Genomic DNA, 19,308 nt, shown 5'->3' on the forward strand with positions numbered 1-19,308 from the left:
CAGGCAAGGGAAACAAAAGCAACAATGAAGAAGTGGGTCTATATTAAGCTGAAAAGCTTCTGTATAGCAAAGAACACCATCAGTAGAACAAAAAGGCATCCTACAGTATGGGAGAATATATTCATAAATGACAGATCCGATAAAGAGCTGACATCCAAAATATATAAAGAGCTCATGCACCTCAACAAACAAAAAAGCAAATAAGCCAATTAAAAAATGGGCAGAGGATCTGAACGGACACTTCTCCAAAGAAGAAATTCAGATGGCCAACAGGCACATGAAAAGATGCTCCACATTGCTGATCATCAGAGAAATGCAAATTAAAACCACAATGAGATATTGTTATATTTTTATTGTATGAACATAGCTGTCAGTGGGACCAGGTAGCTCAACCACCAGATTAGGTCTGCAAAGTCATGAGCAGTTTTCCCACAAGAAAGGATTCAACTATTAGAATTTGCTAAGCCCCAGTGACTAATGTAAAAAACTAGATAATCACTTACTCTAAACCGAAACTGTACCATGCTCTCTTAAGGTTCTCAGACACGGAGAATGTTAGCAAAAGGTTTGCATGTCCTTTTGGATATTGAAATCTCATGGCTTATTAGGGAGACATAATATGTACTTGTGTGCAACCCCCCTTCTGTTTTTTTTGAGAAAAGAATCTTGGAACACACACTATGGTTTAATAGAACATTCTTGCTAAGCATAAAATTTCTGATGAGTAACAGTCATTTTACATGTATTTTCCTTCTTTTTTTGGAGGTTTGCATGTAAATGTCAGTTACACTGACTTTTTTTGAGATATAATTCACATACCATAAAATTTATCATTTAAAGGTGTATAGTTGGGTAGTTTTAGTGTGTACCACTATTCAATGGAGGTTGAGTATACATTTTAAGAAAGAATATCTTTTATATTCTCCTGTGGGTTAGCAGCTTGTTATACATTTAGGGTAATATCATGTCATGTTTCAAGCTTTTGTCTTTAACTTTTGCTTGTATTATTTGATATGTAGAAGGCTTACATTTATCAAGTTAATTTATCAGTCTTTTTCTTTTTTATTTCTTCCTTGACATTATACTTAGTTCTTCCCCACCCTGATAGCTGAAATAGTCATTTTTTTTTCACCTAGTCATTTAACAATAACCAAAATCCTTTTGACATTTGTTTGGAATTTGGTTACAGGTAAGAATCACATTTAGTTTTTTTCCTAATAGTTAACAAGTTGTCCCATTGTCTTTTATTGAAAAATCCATTCCTTCCATTGATGTTTTAAATAAACTCATCCTTTCACTATGCTTTGTAACATGCCACCTTTATCCTAAATCACATTCTTACTTATACTAGTAGGGTCCTGAATTCTCTCTTCTGTTGCTTTGATTTGCCTGTGGTTTTTTTATACTAGTATTATATAATTTCTATTAATCTATCTTCTACTATCTTGTAATATATCTTCTCTCCTTCTCTCCCAAAGCTTCTTGGTTATTTCTCCCTATGTTTTCTTTCAGATGTTGATTGAGTGCTTATATTTATTGAGTGCATAATGTAGGTCAAATTTTTTTATATGTATTAGCACACCCAGTCCTCATAGCAACATAGAGGTGTTGGTATTAACATTGCGATTTTACAGATGTAAAAATTGAGATGCAGATAGGTTTAATATTTACTTTAAGACCACTTTAAGTTTAGGAACCAGGATTCAAACCCTGGCAGTCTGTCTTTAGAGAGCTTTTGCCCTTAACTGCCATCACAAAGGTTAGATTATTTCATCAAGTTTCACAAGAACTTCTTTTAAAAAATTTGATGGAAGTATATTGAACCTACAGATCAATTTGGAGATCTGCAACAATTAGAAAAAAATTTTCTTTTCTCTAGCTTACTATATAGTATACAAAATATGTGTTGGTTGATTGTTTATGTTATCAGTAAGGCACAGTCAATAGTAGGCTATTAATAATTAAGTTTTTGAGAAGTCAAGAGTTATAAGTGCATTTTTGACTATTGGGAGAGAGATGAAGTGTGGGGGTGGTTGGAGTTTGAACCTCCATGTTGTTTAAGGAGTCAACTGTATACATTCTGATGGATTTATATCTATTTCATTTTTTTGGGTACTGCTGTGTTTTTAATTTCAAGTTTCCCGTTTTCTTCTCTAGTATATAGGAAAGTGATTAACTTTTGTATATTAAGCTTATAGCCTGCCATCCTTGCTGTAATTACTTATTCCAATAGTTTCTTGGTCAGTTCATTCAGATATTCTATGTGGACAATCATGTCATCCATGAACATATTCTTTATCAAGTTGAGGAAGTTCTCTGTATTTCTTATATACTGAGTTTTTATTATGAATGGATATTATATCTAGTCAAATGATTTTCTTCATCTATATGCTCATGTGATTTTTTTTTATAGTAGCCTGTTGATGTGGTGGAGTACATTAATTGATTTTTGAATGTTGAACCAATTTTGCGCACCAATTTTTACAACCGTTGCTCAGGGAACAACTCCAGATTGTCTGGTCTAATTGTAAGCAGGGCTTATTCTTGTGGTACTATAGGACTGTATATATGTATATGCTTTAAAAGCTGCTGCTTGAGGGTCAGACTTACAGTCAGCCTGAATCTAGGTGCTGACTGAGATCCTGCCCCTTTGGGACATTGACAGGTCTTGGCATACCCTCAAAAACTGGGAGCTATTAAAAATGAAATAGGCTGCTTGGGCAATCACAAAAGTTTGAGAGACAACAAAGGGCTTTGGCAAGGTTGAATGATAAGGTTCATCACCTACTCAAGGCCACTCCTTGAAGACTGGGAAAGGTAGCTGTTTTATCTAATACACAGAAACAAACACACAAGAGTCAAGCAAAATGAGGAAACAGAGGAATGTGTTCCAAATGAAAGGACAAGATAACACTTAAGGAAAAAACCTTAAGGAAACAGAGATAAGTAATTTTTCTGATAAAGAGTTCAAAGTACTGATCTTGGGAGAAGAATGGATAAATACAGACCTTCAACAAAGAGAAAATATAAGAAAGTACCAAATAGAAGCCATAGAGCTGAAGAATACAATGACTGAACTGAAAAATACACTAGAGGGGTTCAATAACAGGCAACATAGAGCAGAAGAAAGGATCAGTGAACTTGAAGACATAATAGTGGGACTCACCCAATTATAGTGCAAAAAGAAAAAAGAATGAACAGAAGTGAAGATAGCTTAAGGGATTTATGGGACAACATGAAGCTGACTAACATTTGCATTATTGGGTCCCAAAGGAGAAGAGAGAGACAGGGGCAGAAAACTTATTTGAAGAAATAATGGCTGAGAACCTCCCTTACTGAGGACAGATATTCAGATCCAGAAAGGCCAGAGAGTTCCAGAAAAGATGAACCTAGAGACCCATACAAAGACAAATTATGATTAAAATGTGAAAAGTTTTAAATAAAGAATCTTAAAAGGGGCAAGAGAAAGTAACTTGTTACATACAAGGGTACCCCCACCACCACCCCACAACATAAGACTATCAGCAGATCTGGCATGATGTATTCAAAGTGCTGAAAGAAAAAAAACCTATCCAGTATACTCTACCTGGCAAGGTTGTCATTCAGAATTGAAGGAGTTATAAAGTTTTCCAGACAAGCAAAAGCAAAGGAGTTTATCATTAAACCAACCTTTTAAGAAAAGCTAAAGGGACTTCTTCAATAAAGGAAAGAATGCTAATTAGTAACCAAAAAAAAATCTGCAAAATCTAAATCTCAATGGTAAAGGTAGATACATTGTAAAGGTAGCAGATTAATCACTTCAAATCTAGTATGAATTAATATGAATTAATAAGGTTCTTTTGTGCCCTTTTCAGGGGCGGGGACATGCTGGCATACAGAATACATATTGGTGTGTCTCTTGCCTAAATATGTAAAATAGTGGATGGACTGTTCAATAAACAGAGGTCATGGTAATTTTTTCCAGGACTGACTCAGTTCTTCAAAGCACAGAATTATGTTTGGTAAATGCTGTTCTAACTTATTCATGCTAATTTTCTTATTGTAAATTAAGAATATGTACTATTTCTACCATTATAATGGATTGACTATAGTCATTCTAATTTTCATGTCTAATATCCCAGCCCATACAATTTTTATTCACACTCACATTTTCAGTTTTCTCTTTTCATTCAAGAGCTACTTGAAGATGAATAGGTGCAAACACATAATCTAAAACCAAGAAGCAGGCTAACCACAGTTGGCATAGAAAGAAATTGGACCATGTGCACCATGATTTTATACTTCTGAATGTGTTTGGTTATTTTGGGAAGAAGATAGCTTCCAGTTAGTCTTTGCTGAATGTTGTTATACTGTTTCTAGTGTATGTGAAAATCATAGTTTTAGGCATCCAAATGAGGTGTTAATTTAGTTATATTGCTCATTTGACAAAAGTGATGTGGAATTTAAGAATTAAAAATTATCTCACTGGGTAGAATTGCAGTAGGTGTGGGGAATAAGTGTGTTAAATCAGTCAAAAATATTTAGTGAGCTCTTTTGGGTTCAGGGCAAGGGAGAAGAGCATGAATAGAAGCATGGCATACAGAATACATATTGGTGTGTCTCTTGCCTAAATATGTAAAATAGTGGATGGACTGTTCAGTAAACAGAGGTCATGGTAATTTTTTCCAGGACTGACTCAGTTCTTCAAAGCACAGAATTATGGAGAAATATATATCCAATTTTCTGTAGCACTGGTAAGTTTTCTGTCCCTTATTCTCATATACCTTTAAAATGCCCTAAAGTAAAAATGTTCCCTGTTTTGTTATTTTTTTTTATATGAAGAGATATAAAAATCCTTTGTCAGGTTTTATATCCTAACTTTTGGAATATAATAGGACAGACTTTTAACTAAGTGCTTCAAAAAGCAGTTTTGCTTTTGTGCACTGCCCTGTTTTACATGCTGAGTGGAAATGGGTCTATCAGTTTTGAGTTCACAGTATAGTGAGCTCCATGTTATTTAAAGGACCCCCTGCAGACTTTCCAACTGCTGTTTCATTTGCTCTGAAATAATAGCAGATTGCCATATATAAAGTAACATTATGCTTAGCATACTGCTGTATAATAGTGGACTTAGTAAATTACATTTTGAATTGACTTGTTGGAGTGGAATTCTTCACATCACACAGAATGAGAATCTTTAGATTAAGTGACTTTAGAATTCATTCAGTCCAACTTCCTACATGGTGCAGTAGTCCATCTGCTATATCCAAAATAATTGACTTACTTATTAAACAGATATTTATTGAGCCCGTAGTATGTGTAAGCACTGTGCTGGTGATGTGTTGGTGAATAAAATAAAAAAAGACATGATTCCTGCCCTTGTGCAGATAGTTCACCTTGTAGTTGAGTGCTCAGTCAGTCATTCAGTCTCAGCAAGTTAATTTTTGATTCTAAATCCTCAAGTTGGGAAGAATTGACATCTTAATTTTGGGTTTTCCTATCCATGAAAACTGAGTGTCTCTCCATTTAGATCTTCAATTAATTTCATCAGTGTTTTGTAGGTTTCAATTTACAGCTCCTACACATATTTTAGGTTTATACCTAAGTATTTTGTTTTTCTGTGCTATTGTAAATGGTATTGCTTTTTAAAAATTTCAAATTCCATTTTCATTGTTTGTATGTACGGAATTAATTGACTTTGGTATATTGACCTTGTATCCTGTGACCTTCCTTTACTTGTTTTAGTAATTATAGGGTTTTTTTTTTGTAAATTCTTTGGGATTTTCTACATAGATAATTATGTAATCTGTGAATAAAGACATCTTTATTTCTTCCTTTTCAATCTATATGCCATTTTTTTTATGGAGCTGAATCAAGTGGGTAAAGAGGGCTTCCTTGCATTGTTCCCAGTCTCATGAGGAAAGTGTCCAGTCTCTCTCAAGTATGATGTTAGCTGTAAGTTTTTTTGTAGATATTCTTTATCAAGTTGAGGATGTTTCATCAATTGCTAGCTTGTTGGGAGTGTTGGATTTTGTCACATGCATTTTCTGTATCAGTTGACATGGTAATAATTTTTCATTACCTTATTGATGTGTTTGATTATATTCATTAAGTTTTGAATGTTGAGCCAGTCTTGTATGCCTGGGGTGTAATTCTTTTTATACATTGCTGGATATGATTTTATAAATTTTGTCTATAGCTTTCTTGTAATTTGGTTTTGGTAATAGGATAATGATGGCTGATAGAATGAATTAATTAGGAATTGTTTCTTCTCTTTTAAGGAAGAGATTGTAGAGAATTGCTATTATTTCTTCCTTAAATGTGTGGTAGAATTTGCCAGTGAAGCCATCTGTGTCTGATGCTTTCCTTTTTGCAAGGTTATTATTATTGGTTTAATTTCTTTAAAAACATAAGGCTGTGCAGGTTATCTGTTTTTCCTGGTGCGAAGTTTGTTATTTTGTGTCTTTCAAGGAACTGGTGACTGATCCAAGTCACCAAATTTACAGGCACAGAATTATTTGTAGTATTCCTTTATTATCCTTTTAATGTGCAGGGGAATTGGTAGTGATGACCCTTCTTTCATTATTTATTTATGTCTTTTCATTTTCATGTTAGTCTGGCCAGAGATTATAAATTTTATTGATCTTTTCAAAGAGCACCTTTGGTTTTGGTTTTTCTATATGGCTTTCCTGTTGAAATAGCATTGATTTGTTATATTTTTTATTATTTCTTTTTATTTCCTCTTCTTTTCCTAGTTTCTTAAAGTTTCTAAGAAAGCTTAGGTCATAGATTTTAGAAATTTTTTTCTTTTCTAGTGTATGCATTCAATGCAACAAATTTCTTAGTTCTGCTTTCATTGCATTCCACAACTTTTGACAAGTTGTATTTTCATTTTTGTTTAGTTCAAAGCATTTTTAAGTTTCTCTTGCATCATCTTTGACTCATGGTTACTTAGAAATGTGTTGTTTAATTTCCAAATATTTGGGAATTTTCCAGTTATCTTCCTGTTACTAATTTCTAGTTTAATTCCACTATGGTTAGAGAATATATTAATGTTATCTTTATTTTTAAAAATTTGTCATGGCATGTTTTATGTTCCAGAATAGGGTCTCCCTTGGTGAATGTTCCCTGTAGAAAATAGTGTATTCTTCTGTTGGGGTATTTTACAAATGTCAAGTAGATCAAATTGACTGATAGTGCTCTTCAGGTCCTTACAAATTTTCTGCCTGCTTGATCTGTCAATCTCAGGGGTATCAAAGTCTCCAACCATAATAATGGATTTGTCTATCACTCTATTCAGTTCTGTCAGTTTTTGCTTCATGTATTTTCACACTCTGTTGTTAGGTGCTTACTCATTTAGAATTGTTATGTCTTTTTGGAGAATTGACTTTTTGTCACTAAATAATGCCCCTCTTTATCTCTGATAATATTCCTAGTTCTGAAGTCTTCTTTGTCTAAAACGAATATAGTTATTACACCTTTCTCTTTCCCTCCTTCCTCCCTCCCTCCCTTCCTTCCTTCACTTCTTTATTATTATTTATTATTAAGTAAAACTTAACATGCAAAAAATTTCAAGTCACCCTCCCACAACCCAGTCTCCCCTCCTACACCCAGATATAACTTAGTATCCAGCAATTTGTTGAAGTTACCGTATTAGGTCTTACTATCTATCGGTTTATGGCTCCAGCAGCTTCTGCTTCAGGTAAACAGATCTCAGTTGCTATGACTGAATTGCCCATCTCTCCAGATTTTGGTATGGCAGTCTGGCTGGTGAGCTCAGTTCTGTGATGGACCCAGGGAAAGCTAATTGATTTTTCATCTAGCCCAGCCTTTTTTTGTATTAAGGAAGGGAGTGATGACTTCCAAGCTCTTTAGCTGAACCAAAAGTTGGATTTTTTGCCTTTTTTTATTAGTGAACTGAAAGAGTTCCTCATGTAATCTGGATATAAGACTCTTTTAGATAATATGATTTGCAAGTATTTTCTCATCCTGTGGATTTTATTTTTACTTTCTTCATAGTATCATTTTCAGTACAAAATTTTTGAATATTGGTACAGTTCAATTTATCTGTTTTTTTTCTTTTTCTTTTGGTGTCATATCAGAAACTATTGCTTGGCCCAAGGTCATGAAGATTTAGTCCTATGTTTTGTTCTAAGAGTTTTATAGTAATAGCCCTTACATTTAAGTCTGTGATCCATTTTGAATTAAGTTTTGAGTAAGGTGTAAGGTAGGGGTCAACTTCATTCTTTTCCATGTGAATATTTAATTACCTCTGCCCCATTTGCCGAAAAGATTATTCTTTCTCCACTTAAATCTAATTACTTGCCTGCTAAAATACTTTAAAGCTTTGATTTTGTATTCTCAGGTTTTTGTGTTTGTGTGTAAACTTGATAAGTATGCCATCTCTATACTGATGTTCAAAGCATTGTTCAACCCAAGAAGGTAGCATGAAGCAGGCTTCTAGAAGTGTCCATAAAGCATTTCAAGGCAGGGTTTTATGCTTGTAATGAGAACTATCTTAATTCTGAGTACAATGAGAAGCTCTGGGCAGTGTCTGAAGAGGTTAAAAGTGGACATCTTATTTGAATTGAGTATTAATTAGAATTAATACTAATGAACCATTAGTATTTATTAACATGGTAATTCAGGGTTACCTATCACTTATCTAAGAAGAATGCTTTTGGGTAAGAGACAGATAAGTTGGAGGAATACTGTGGAGAAGGTTCAATGTTCCTAGTGATGTTCTGTTGAGGAAGATACCAACCCTAGGTCTCAAGAACATATGAGGAGTCTTCAAGAGGCAATATCACGTAGTGGTTCAGAGCATATACTCTGAAGCCAGACTGCCTGGCTTGAATCCCGACTCCACATTTGCTGATTGGGAGAACATTAGCCTGATTACTTCTTTTAACAAAATTTGTTTAACACCCATCTGAACATCTACTACATAGTAGGCACTACACTAGGCATGGGATAGTCCCTGGTAAACAAAACAGAGCTGAAATTGGGGAGGCAGTTTATGAAGATACTTATCATTAGCATAAACTTAGAGTTTATGAAGATACTTAGATAATTGGCCTCAATTTCTCTGTCTTCCTTTCCATATCTCATCTCTTACTACTCTCACCCATGCTCATTATGATCTAGCTTTCATGGCCTCCTCTCCATTTCTCAGTAGCCTTTTCTCACATCTGGGCTTTTTAGTATTTGCAACTTTTTCTGCTTGAGGTCTTTCTCCCTAGTTCTTTCCATGGCTCATTCATTCTTAAGCCCAAATGTCAGCCAGGTCCACATTACCTCTTGCTTTCTCATCACCTTTTGTAGTACTTACTCTAATATGTGGTCCTGATTTATTTTCTTCTATTATTTATATTATTTATCTCTTCCATAAGAACATTAGCTCTAGGAAGACTGGGACTACATTGGTCTTAACTCATCGTTTAGTCTCCAGTTCCCATTGTAGTTTCCTGTACAGAGTAGGGACTCATTAAATTATTTGCTGAAGGGATGAATGAAAGCTGGCAACCTGTAGGAGACAGCCATATGGATGTAAGTGGTAAGAACAAAGACCCTAAGTGGGAAAGAACTTTGTGATTAAAGAGCTGTAGTGATAAAGTGACAGAGGCAAGGGTGTGCTGGTCCTTGTAAGTCCTGGGAAGGAGTTTAGATTTCATTTCAAATTTAGTGAAAAGATTTCAGTTTGGAGTTCTAAAGTAATCCAATTTATTTTCCAAAAGATTTCTTTGGCAGTCATGTGAAGAGTAGATTAGAGAGAAGAATGGTGGTAGGATATGGGTTAGAAGAGTTTTATAGTAGATGAGAACATTACTTGGATTAGGTCATGGAGATAGATGAGATAGATGTAGGATTTGTTTTGGAGGTGGGGCTGACATGATTGTCCATGTGAAGAATAAAGTAGAGATGAGCCAAAGATGATACCCAGATTTCTTGTTTGAGCAACTTGATAAAAGGTGGTATTATTTACTGAAGTGGAAAATCTGAATGAGGAACATCAGTTTGGAGGAAACATTAGGAATTCCACTTTGGTCACATTTAAGATACTGATAAGAATTCCATTTGGAAATCAAGTAGAGTTGGATTCCAAATCAGAAATTTAGAGACATTTGGATTATTATAGGAAGGGCCTGCAAGGGTAAAATATGGCATGTAACACATACTACATTTTCAGAAACACGTAATATACAAAATGAGAAAACCTTGAGAGGACAGATGCATGTGCTTGAAGGGTTTTGAAAAGGAAGGACATTAAGGCATTACGGAAATAAATGATGGCTAGGTACACTACCTACGAGTGTAATTATACTTTACTTTGATATTATTGGAAATTTTGATTTTTGATAAAATTTGAAGGTAATTAATTTTTTAAGACATAGCTTGAAGGGGAAGTAAATCTTTTTTTCTTTTCTTTTTTTTTTCGGCCAAGAGCAATGATGTTAGTGTCACCTAATGGCAAAATGAGATATTGCAGCCATATTTATATGAGGCATGAACAAAAGTAACCAAATGGAAAAGAACATTTCTGGGTAGTTTTTGGCATGGATCAGCAGACTTAAAACAGTTACACGGTCCTGTGTTCTTTAGTTCCAGCCTGCTTGTCCTACCTCTTTATCACATTACCCCTTTGGTCACTGAGCAGGTTGCTTAATAAATGGATTTTTTTGTCTTTTAGGTTCCAGTCTAAATATTTACCTTTCAGGGAGTCCTTTCCTACCACTTAAGATCGCCCTTATACTCCTTGCAGCTGCTCTGTCACACTAAGTTGCTTTATTTTGTTCACAGCATTTAGGATGATTTGAAATAACCTTACAGGCAACTTTTCTGCCTATTCAGTCATGTAATCAGAGTGCTGAATACAGTGTCTGTTATGTAGTGTACATGTGCAATTAAAATTAGTTGTGTTTGGATGAGGAACATCAGTTTGGAGGAAACATTAGGAATTCCACTTTGGTCACATTTAAGATACTGATAAGAATTCCGTTTGGAAATCAAGTAGAGTTGGATTCCAAATCATAAATTTAGAGACATTTGGATTATTATAGGAAGGGCCTGCTTCAAAATTTGAAAAGGGCCTGTTCAAAAATTAGAATATTTGAACTTCTGGAAGTGTTAGAGAATGTTGAATTTTGTGGTGTAAAGTAAAGCTGGATCCAGAAAATTTCACTGTATTTAATTACTGAAACATTGTTTGCAATGTGAATGCAATGTGAAATCTCTGGCCTTTTTTTCCCCCCTCCTGATGATCAGTGGTAATGTGTCTAGGAAAGAAAAGATATATGGTATAAGGTGTTGAATTCTTTATTGATTTGTCAACCTCAGTGACAAAAAATAAATGTAATGTATACATTTGGTTTTGAGGAAAGTTTTTGGAGACATTGAGATTTAAAAATAAAGTGATTTTAAGTGAATATATTTTGTGTGTATTTGTAGATATTTCTAGTATCATGCTTATTTATTGAAAAGAACAAAATCAGTATTTCTAGGAGAAATGGAGGCAAACAGTAGTCAGTCTGTTTAGTTGAGATATGGGCAGGTTTCTGCTGTTTTTCAGCGAACAATATGGTTCTTTTAGTCTGGAAACTCAGGGTGAAGAGAGTACATTTCCATTATGTGGCCTAGTCTAAGAAGCTTCCCTAGTTTTGAGATAATATCTAGCCAGCAGAATTCTTCTTCACATGAACCATTTTTAAAGAACAAGGGTTGATCAAGTATTTATTAGTTCATGTTTTTATTCAATAGTTGTTTTTTTTTTTTTGCCTCTGTGGTTTGATCAGGTGGATGTGAGAAGAGAAGTTTTGAACTGAAATGGAGGTCAGAGCTTCATTACAGAAGGTTACTGGGTCATCGGATCCTGTGGCTACACAAAACAGCGAAGAATTTGTTTTGGTTTCTCAACATGCAGATGATACATCTACAAGAGATGATGAAAAACCTCAACTGAAGGTATTTCTTTTCTACAAATGATACTGTTTTAAATTATTGCTTTTTTACTAGGCGAAACTTAGGAGATGTGTAAAATCCAAAGGTTTTTCTCAACTACTGTCCTTGAGAAGAGAATCAATGTTTGATTTATCCAGATTTATTTTATCAAACTAATTATTTGGTTGGTGTATTTTTAAAGTTTTTTTGCTTTTAATTTGGAATTTTTGAAAGAAGGAATAGAAGGGAAGGATAATTGGCACATTAGATTTAATGGTTGAATCTTACATAAATTCATTTGGATTTTTTGTGTCTTTTATTGCTGGGTTTTAAAAGTTAATTATATAAATAGTTATATTCTACTTTCACTTCTGAGACTATGGTTTTTGTGTTTTAGATCAGCTCATAACATTCTGGTTGTGGTTTATTGGTTGACTTGTTTGAATATTTTTTAAGTTTATGTCTTACTGTTTTTAGCAGTTGAGTTTATTTCGATATGATTTTCTTTCCATCTCTGTTGCCTTTCTTAACTCAAAGAAAAAGAACCAAACCTAGGTGTACATGCACAAGAACTGTATAACCACCTCTAGAAATAGGAATAGAGAAATTAATCAAAAGTGCTACATATTGTTTATGACCTTAATATTTAATGACTTTATTATTAACTGTGGTATCAAAGTTATATTAGTATATCAGTCTAATACAATTTTATGAAAATCAAATTATTAAATACCTATTTTATATTATGTTGAGGATAAACAGCTTTGTTAAAATAATGGATTTCAATTTTTTCAAGGGATTTACATTTAAATAAATGACTAAATTTATTCAAATATCTATATTAGTATTAAAGTATTTAATTAAAACATCATTTATTTAGTTAGGCTTGATGTCTCACTTCTTTTAAGAAAAAGATGAGTCAACTTAAATGTAAAGAAATTAGTAATACCCTCTTAACAGCTAGCAAGCAAAGTTTGTAAAGAGATCAGAAATATGTTTATGCTATGGTAAAAAGAAATGTGCTCTTTTAAGTGATATTCACAGTAAGTCACTGTTTATTTACTTACCATTTTCCCTTTTAAAATACATACATTTAAGATTACCTGGTTTTTAGAATGTATTCCTAAAAAAATAAAAATAAAGAAAAGGAACTCTCTAAATAAGATCGGAGATCAGATGTAGTTAGGTAGAACTGTATAAATTCTTGGTATTATTCAGTAACTGTATTTAAATCTGAATATTTAGATTGTTTAAATTTCTTCTAGAAATGAAATATTTTCGTTAAGCTTCAGAACCACAATATGATTGAAACAGAATTGTCTTTCCTTGTCTATAGATTATTTCTAATGGTGATGAACAATTGGAAAAAGCCATGGAAGAGATTTTAAGAGATTCTGAGAAAGGGCAAAGCAGTCTTGTTGATTGCCAAGATTGCAGTGAGATTTCAGACCGTTCACTTGGAAATGTTTCAGTCAGCCAAACAAATAAGCCACCTCTTCATTTAATTTTGGATCCATCGAATATTGGTATTGTATTGAACTCTTAGAAACTGTAAGAGAAATGGGATCAAGTGATAATGTAAATTTTAAGATGAAAATTAGAAAAATCCTATTAGTTTTGTTTTCTAAGAACAGGACCAGTTCTAGTTGGGAGTTCTTACTTTGGTTCTAAGGTTTCTGACTCTACCTGTAGAATCAGTCCCCACAGTGTTATTTGAGAACAGGAACACTGTCAGGGACTTCATTTTATCTCTAGTACCTGGCACATAGTAGGCCCTCAGTAAATACTTACTGAACAAATGAAAAAAATTCTTGGGTATGAGAGAATAGTGTAATGGACACAGTCTTTCATATTATGTGATGTGTCTTTTTGCTCAGTTTGACGACAGTTATTTCAAATAGGATTTATAGTGGAAATACCAGCTTCTAAGTCAAAGTGGTTTTGTGTGCATGAAAAGCCAAACCAAACTAAACACAACTCCTACTTTAGCTGGTTTAAATACTATGGGTGTCCTTTGGTCTGGACTCTGAAGGTGTTCTTTTGTAAACTGTCTTTGATCTTCTCCACATGACCTTTCTCCTTAATTGGCTTCCTTTATGGTCACAAAGTGGTTAGCAACAGAAATAGCTAATTAAGGCCAGGTGATTTGTTCATCCTGGTGGCAGAAAGGCTCTGTTCTTCTACCCAGTGAACAAAAGTTGAGTGTTTTACTGTGATTGGACCAATTGAACCATTTCCTGGTAGTTTGAGGAATTTCATGAACTGATGGGTTACATTCAAGTCCCTCAATATGTGACACTGCCAGAGGTGATGAGGTTATTCTGACTGGGTAAGGGTGCTCCTGTTCCATTTCTGAATGTTGGTGTAGGGTAAGTATAGATAAAGGCAAAGTGCTACACAGATGGGCTATGATGGCCCTAACTTACACCATACACAGAGTTTATTCCTAGTCAATGAAATGTTTAAATGTGAAAAATAAATTTTTAAGAAGAAAAATTGGAGAATATTTTTGTAAATCATAAAAGATAGTTGTATTTTAATACATTAAAAACTTAAATCTTTTGAATGAGAAAGGTGCCATAATAAATATGGTTAAATGACAGTCTAGGAGAAGATATTCACAATGTGTTGGGGATCCCCAAGAGCACCCCTTTGTTTGGTGATTCGCTATAAAGAATCATAGGTCCCAGCATATAGTCATACTCATGGCTAGATTTAAGTTTATGTACACACACACACACACACATTAAACTTATGAGATTGGAAACAAACCTTACAAAGTATTAATTTTTGTTAATTCTTGATGTAAGGGAACATGAGAGATTGTATCATTCATTGTGCTTTGCTTTATCCTTTAAATTTCTTAAATCCCTACTTCTTCCAAATAACCCAAAGCATACATATCAGTATTCATATGATTAAGTTATTTTTTTGGTTAATATTTTAATTGAAAAGAAGAAATGCCTTTTGTCATCTAAGTTAGCTCTGATGAGTTGTCAGAATCAATTATCCTTTGCAATGGCTTGGATAATTTCTTATTTCTGAGTATATTTGATAGGGACTATGTATTGTTTACCTTTTTGTGTTCCTAACACCCATTACACTAAATATATTTTGAAAAATCTTTCACTGAAGACCTTGGGAATTTCCTTTGCTTTACAAGTAACTTTTTAGTATTCTTTTCTAGATTTTTGGTTTTCATTTTCAGTAAAAAGGCATGCTATCGTCTGAATGTTTTTGCCCTTCCCAAAATTCATATATTGAAATCCTGACACCCAAGGAGATGGTATTAGGAGGTAGGCCTTTGGGAGGTGATCAGGTCATGAGGAGGAGCCCTCATGATTGGGATTAGTGCCCTTGTAAGAGAACCCAGAGAGCTAGCTTGTCTCTTCTGCCGCTGAGGACACTGAAAAAGTGCCACAAACCAGAAAGTGGCCTCACATTGAATGCTGAGTCTGCCAGTGCCTTAATTTTAGAGTTCCTAACTGTGAGAAATTATTGTCTGTTTATAAGTTAGCGAGTCTTTGGTATTTTGTTATAGTAGCCTGAATTAAAAACATTTCAACTGCCTTGTCATAGGTGGAATAAATATGGTTTTTGCTAACAGAATTGTTGTGGTTGTTTTAAAAGGGCACATAATGTCAATGATCTTATATTCTGGCTACTTGGATTCAGCTCTTAACACAAGATCTTTGCTAGTTTACTGTAATGTACTAAAATACTTTTGGCTACAAAGCTGAGTTTTCTTTCTCATGCTCTTTGTTACTCTTTCTATTGAGGAAGTGATGCTGAAGTTGGAGAAATGTGACTTGAATAGGACTGAATTTATATTTAGGTAGAAATGAATTCCTTTCACTAATGTACAATTTTACCAGGTCTCAAAAGTGTTGCTTTGCTGAAAATGTTTTGCTATTTGTCTGCTCAACTCAGGATCCCTACTAGTTATGACTGGATAATTAACCTGAGTTTTGTCTATGTGAAGGCTGCAGTTATGATTCATTTAGTTGTGGATGAGATAGGGTTAAGGTGATGCCCAGGATGATGTGTGTTTGCTATAATTGGTTGCTAAAAGGACTACTGGCTCTAAAAATTCATTTGATATATATTGAGAGTCTAGTCTTTTAGACATTGTTAGTACGTGCTGGGAATGGAAACAGGATAGAACAGTTCCTTCCCTTGAAGAGCTGATACTCTCTGTAATTAGAAGAATAAGAATTACATTTTGCTTTTAATCAATCGTATTTTAGTTAGACCTTCCATAGAGGTTAAGACATGATATCTGGAGTTCAGACCTGGGTTTGAAATCTGGCTCTGCCTGTGGTTATATGACCTTGGCAACCTATTTACTTCTCTAACAGTTTCTTAATCTGCAAAATAGAGAGAAAATAGAACCTGCCTCATAAGAATTTGGAGGATTAAATGATATTATTCATATAAAGTAGTTTATAAAATGCCTGACACAAACTAAGTACCAAATAAAATATTTGTCATCATTGTCATCATCATTAGTATTAGAAATCTTGAACTCCAAAATAAAGTCACATAAAATCTTAGTCCAATCCAGGTTAATTAAACACACCTGCTTTACATGGGCATGGGGCAGGGGTGTAGGCCCTTTATCTCGGCTGAAACACCTTAGCAAAACCCCTGATATATGGAGCAATGCCCTTTGATAAACATTTAGATAATTGTTTTCTTTGAGGTGTTACTCTACTTTATTCTTGTCACCATAGCTTCTGATGAGAAATCTGCAGTTTCCCTATTTCTAACTGGCTGTTTTTCTCTGCTTTCAATATATATTTTTTATCTTTGCTTTTCAGCAGTTTTATAAACTTATATGGGTGTGGTTTTCTTTGAGTTTATCTTTGTTAAGTGTTCACTAAGTTCTTCAATGTGTAAATTCATATCTTTCATCAAATTTGGGAAGTTTTCAGTCATTATTTCTTAGACAAATCTTTTCCTTTTTTTTTTTTTTGCACTAATCCTTCTCTTCTCCTCCTGAGACCCAGAAAACAAAGATAATAGATATTTTCATATTGTTCCACAATTCCTAAGGCTCTTTTCATTGTTTTCCAATAATTTTCTCTGTTCTTCAGTTATGTTCAAGTTCACTCTTTACTGTTATTTCCATTCTTTTGAGCCCTAGTAAATTTTTAATTTTAGATATTCTATTTTTCCTGTTCTTAACTTTACCTTGGTTCTTTTTACATTTTCTGCTTCTCTGCCAAGGATTTGGATGCTTCTGTTCATTTCAGTTGTGTTCACCTTTATCTCATGGAGCATGGTTATACTACCAATTTTTAAGTCTTTGGTAATTCCAACAGCTACATCATCCTGGGACTGGTATCTGTCAATTTTTTTTCCCTTGAGAATTGGTCACTTTTTTTTTTTTTTGGTTGTTCCATAATTGGAATGTTTCTCAGACTTTGAATCTTACATTTTGAGATTCTGTTTCCAGATAAAATCCTCTAAAGAAGGTTAATTTTGTTTTATTTTAGCAGGCAGTCTGCCTTGTTACATCCTGACTGCAAATTCTGTCTTGCTTTCTGGTTCCGAAGTCAGCACAGTTCTCAGAACCTTTGCTATGTATCTTTGGTTTCTTCCACACATGTACAGCATGGTGGTAAGCCCAAGACTTGTGTTCATATACAAAATTAAGGGATTACCTTTTTCAGCTCCCTCCTCCTTGGGGTTTTCCTTACACTCTTGGGTTTCCTGGGGTCCATTTTCCTTCTTTCCCAGAGTAGAAAGACAGAGATTTCTCACTTGGACTTTTTATTTCTTTTGTTCTGTCTGGTAGTTCTGCATGTCAAGAGTCAACTTTAGGACAAAGCAGTGAGAGAAAAGAGAAAAAATAACAGAGATTTCCTTTTACATTTTTGAATCAGAGGCGCAGGCTTGTTTGTTTAGGCATTCTAGATGTTGACTCAGATTTTTCTCTTCCAAGTTTTAGATGCTTGTGGTACTCTCTTACCCCCTTCAGGGCAGCTCCATAACTGGGGCTGACCTGTTGGTAGAACTTGGAGAGAAAAAGAAGAAAAACAAAAAAGTTATAATTCCCTAAACACTCTCTGGTTTATAAGAACTCCTTTTTCTGTCCTTTGGCCAGAAAGATTGGATTTTTTTCAATTCTGCTGCTCACAGCACACTTCCGCAACTTGGGCTGCTATTAGGTCAAATCTGAGAGATAAAGGATGGGAAAAAAGGCAACTCACACTACTCTGGTAGTTCTTCAAGTTTTGACTCCTCTCTCCAGTCTGTCTATTATTGTTTACTTTTTTAAGAAGAATCCTCTGTTGTTACTTTTTATGTTCTGTTCAGTGTTTTCAGTCAAGAGAGAGAAGCTATAGCACACTTACTACTTCAGCTTGACTGGTTCAAGTTCGAGCATCTTCACTTCTGCCAGTTTTTGCTTCAGGTATTTGGAAGCTCTTGGTTTTAGGGTGTATAGCCAGTTAAAATTATTATGTTTTCCTGACCCTTTTATCATTGTAAAATATCCCTCTATCCTCTGTTAATATTCCTTATTTTGAAGTCTTAACTTTTCTGATACTAATAGCCACTCTAGTTTTCTTATAATCAGTGTTTGCATGGTGTTTCTATTTCTATTTTTTTAAAACTGTTAATCAACTTGTTTCTTTATATTTAAAGTGTGTGTTCCTTGTAGAAAGCATATAATTGAGCTTTGTTTTTTAAATCCAGTCTGATGAACTGTCTTTTAATTGGTATGTTTAGACCAGGGGTCAGCAAACTACTTCCTATGGGCCAAATTCTGCCCACTGTCATCAATATGAGGTAAAAATTATTTAAAAAATTTTAAAGGGTTAAAAATAAACCAAAAGGAGAATATTTTGTAATACATGGAAGTTAAATAAAATTTAAATTTCAGTGTCTATAAATAAAGTTTTGAATTTTGTAAAAAAAAAAAACGTGGAAGGCTGTTTTTTCTTTTTATATGAATATCTGCGTAATATCCTAGATTTTTTACTCTTGGCCCACAAAGCCTAAAGTATTTATAACATGGCTCTTTACCATAGAAAAAGCTGATGACCCCTGTGTTCAACCATTTGTTTACCTTTAATGTAATTTGTTATGTTTGACTGTAAGTGCTCCCACTGTCCTTTCTGTCTGTTTTTCTTCTCCCCCTTTTTTCATGCCTTCTCTTGGATTGAATACATATATATATATATGTATTTTTTTTTTGTAGGGGTGATGGGACAGGGTGTGTGGTGGTTGGAAGTTCCCCTTGCCCACTCAATCCCAAGCTAACAGGACACACACTCTCGCTCCAGGTGGCTTTAATTTTTTTTTTATTAAGGTATCATTGATATACACTCTTATGAAGGTTTCACATGAAAAACATTGTGGTTACTACATTTACCCATATTATCA

General features: G+C 34.1%; 1 protein-coding gene across 7 annotated transcripts in view; it reads left to right on the forward strand.

Moving 5' to 3' along the window:
- Positions 1-19,308, forward strand: part of RABGAP1L (RAB GTPase activating protein 1 like) — a 738,861-nt gene that overhangs the window by 27,566 nt on the left and 691,987 nt on the right. For all 7 annotated transcript variants that reach the window (XM_057507896.1, XM_057507900.1, XM_057507898.1 and 4 more), the window contains 2 exons: positions 11,772-11,940; positions 13,253-13,442. In XM_057507896.1, the coding sequence (XP_057363879.1) occupies positions 11,803-11,940; positions 13,253-13,442 (328 nt within the window). In that variant the 5' untranslated portion in view covers positions 11,772-11,802. The remainder of the gene's footprint in view (positions 1-11,771; positions 11,941-13,252; positions 13,443-19,308) is intronic.

This window comes from Manis pentadactyla, chromosome 9 (assembly GCF_030020395.1).
Source record: "Manis pentadactyla isolate mManPen7 chromosome 9, mManPen7.hap1, whole genome shotgun sequence".
Taxonomy (NCBI): Eukaryota; Metazoa; Chordata; class Mammalia; order Pholidota; family Manidae; genus Manis; species Manis pentadactyla.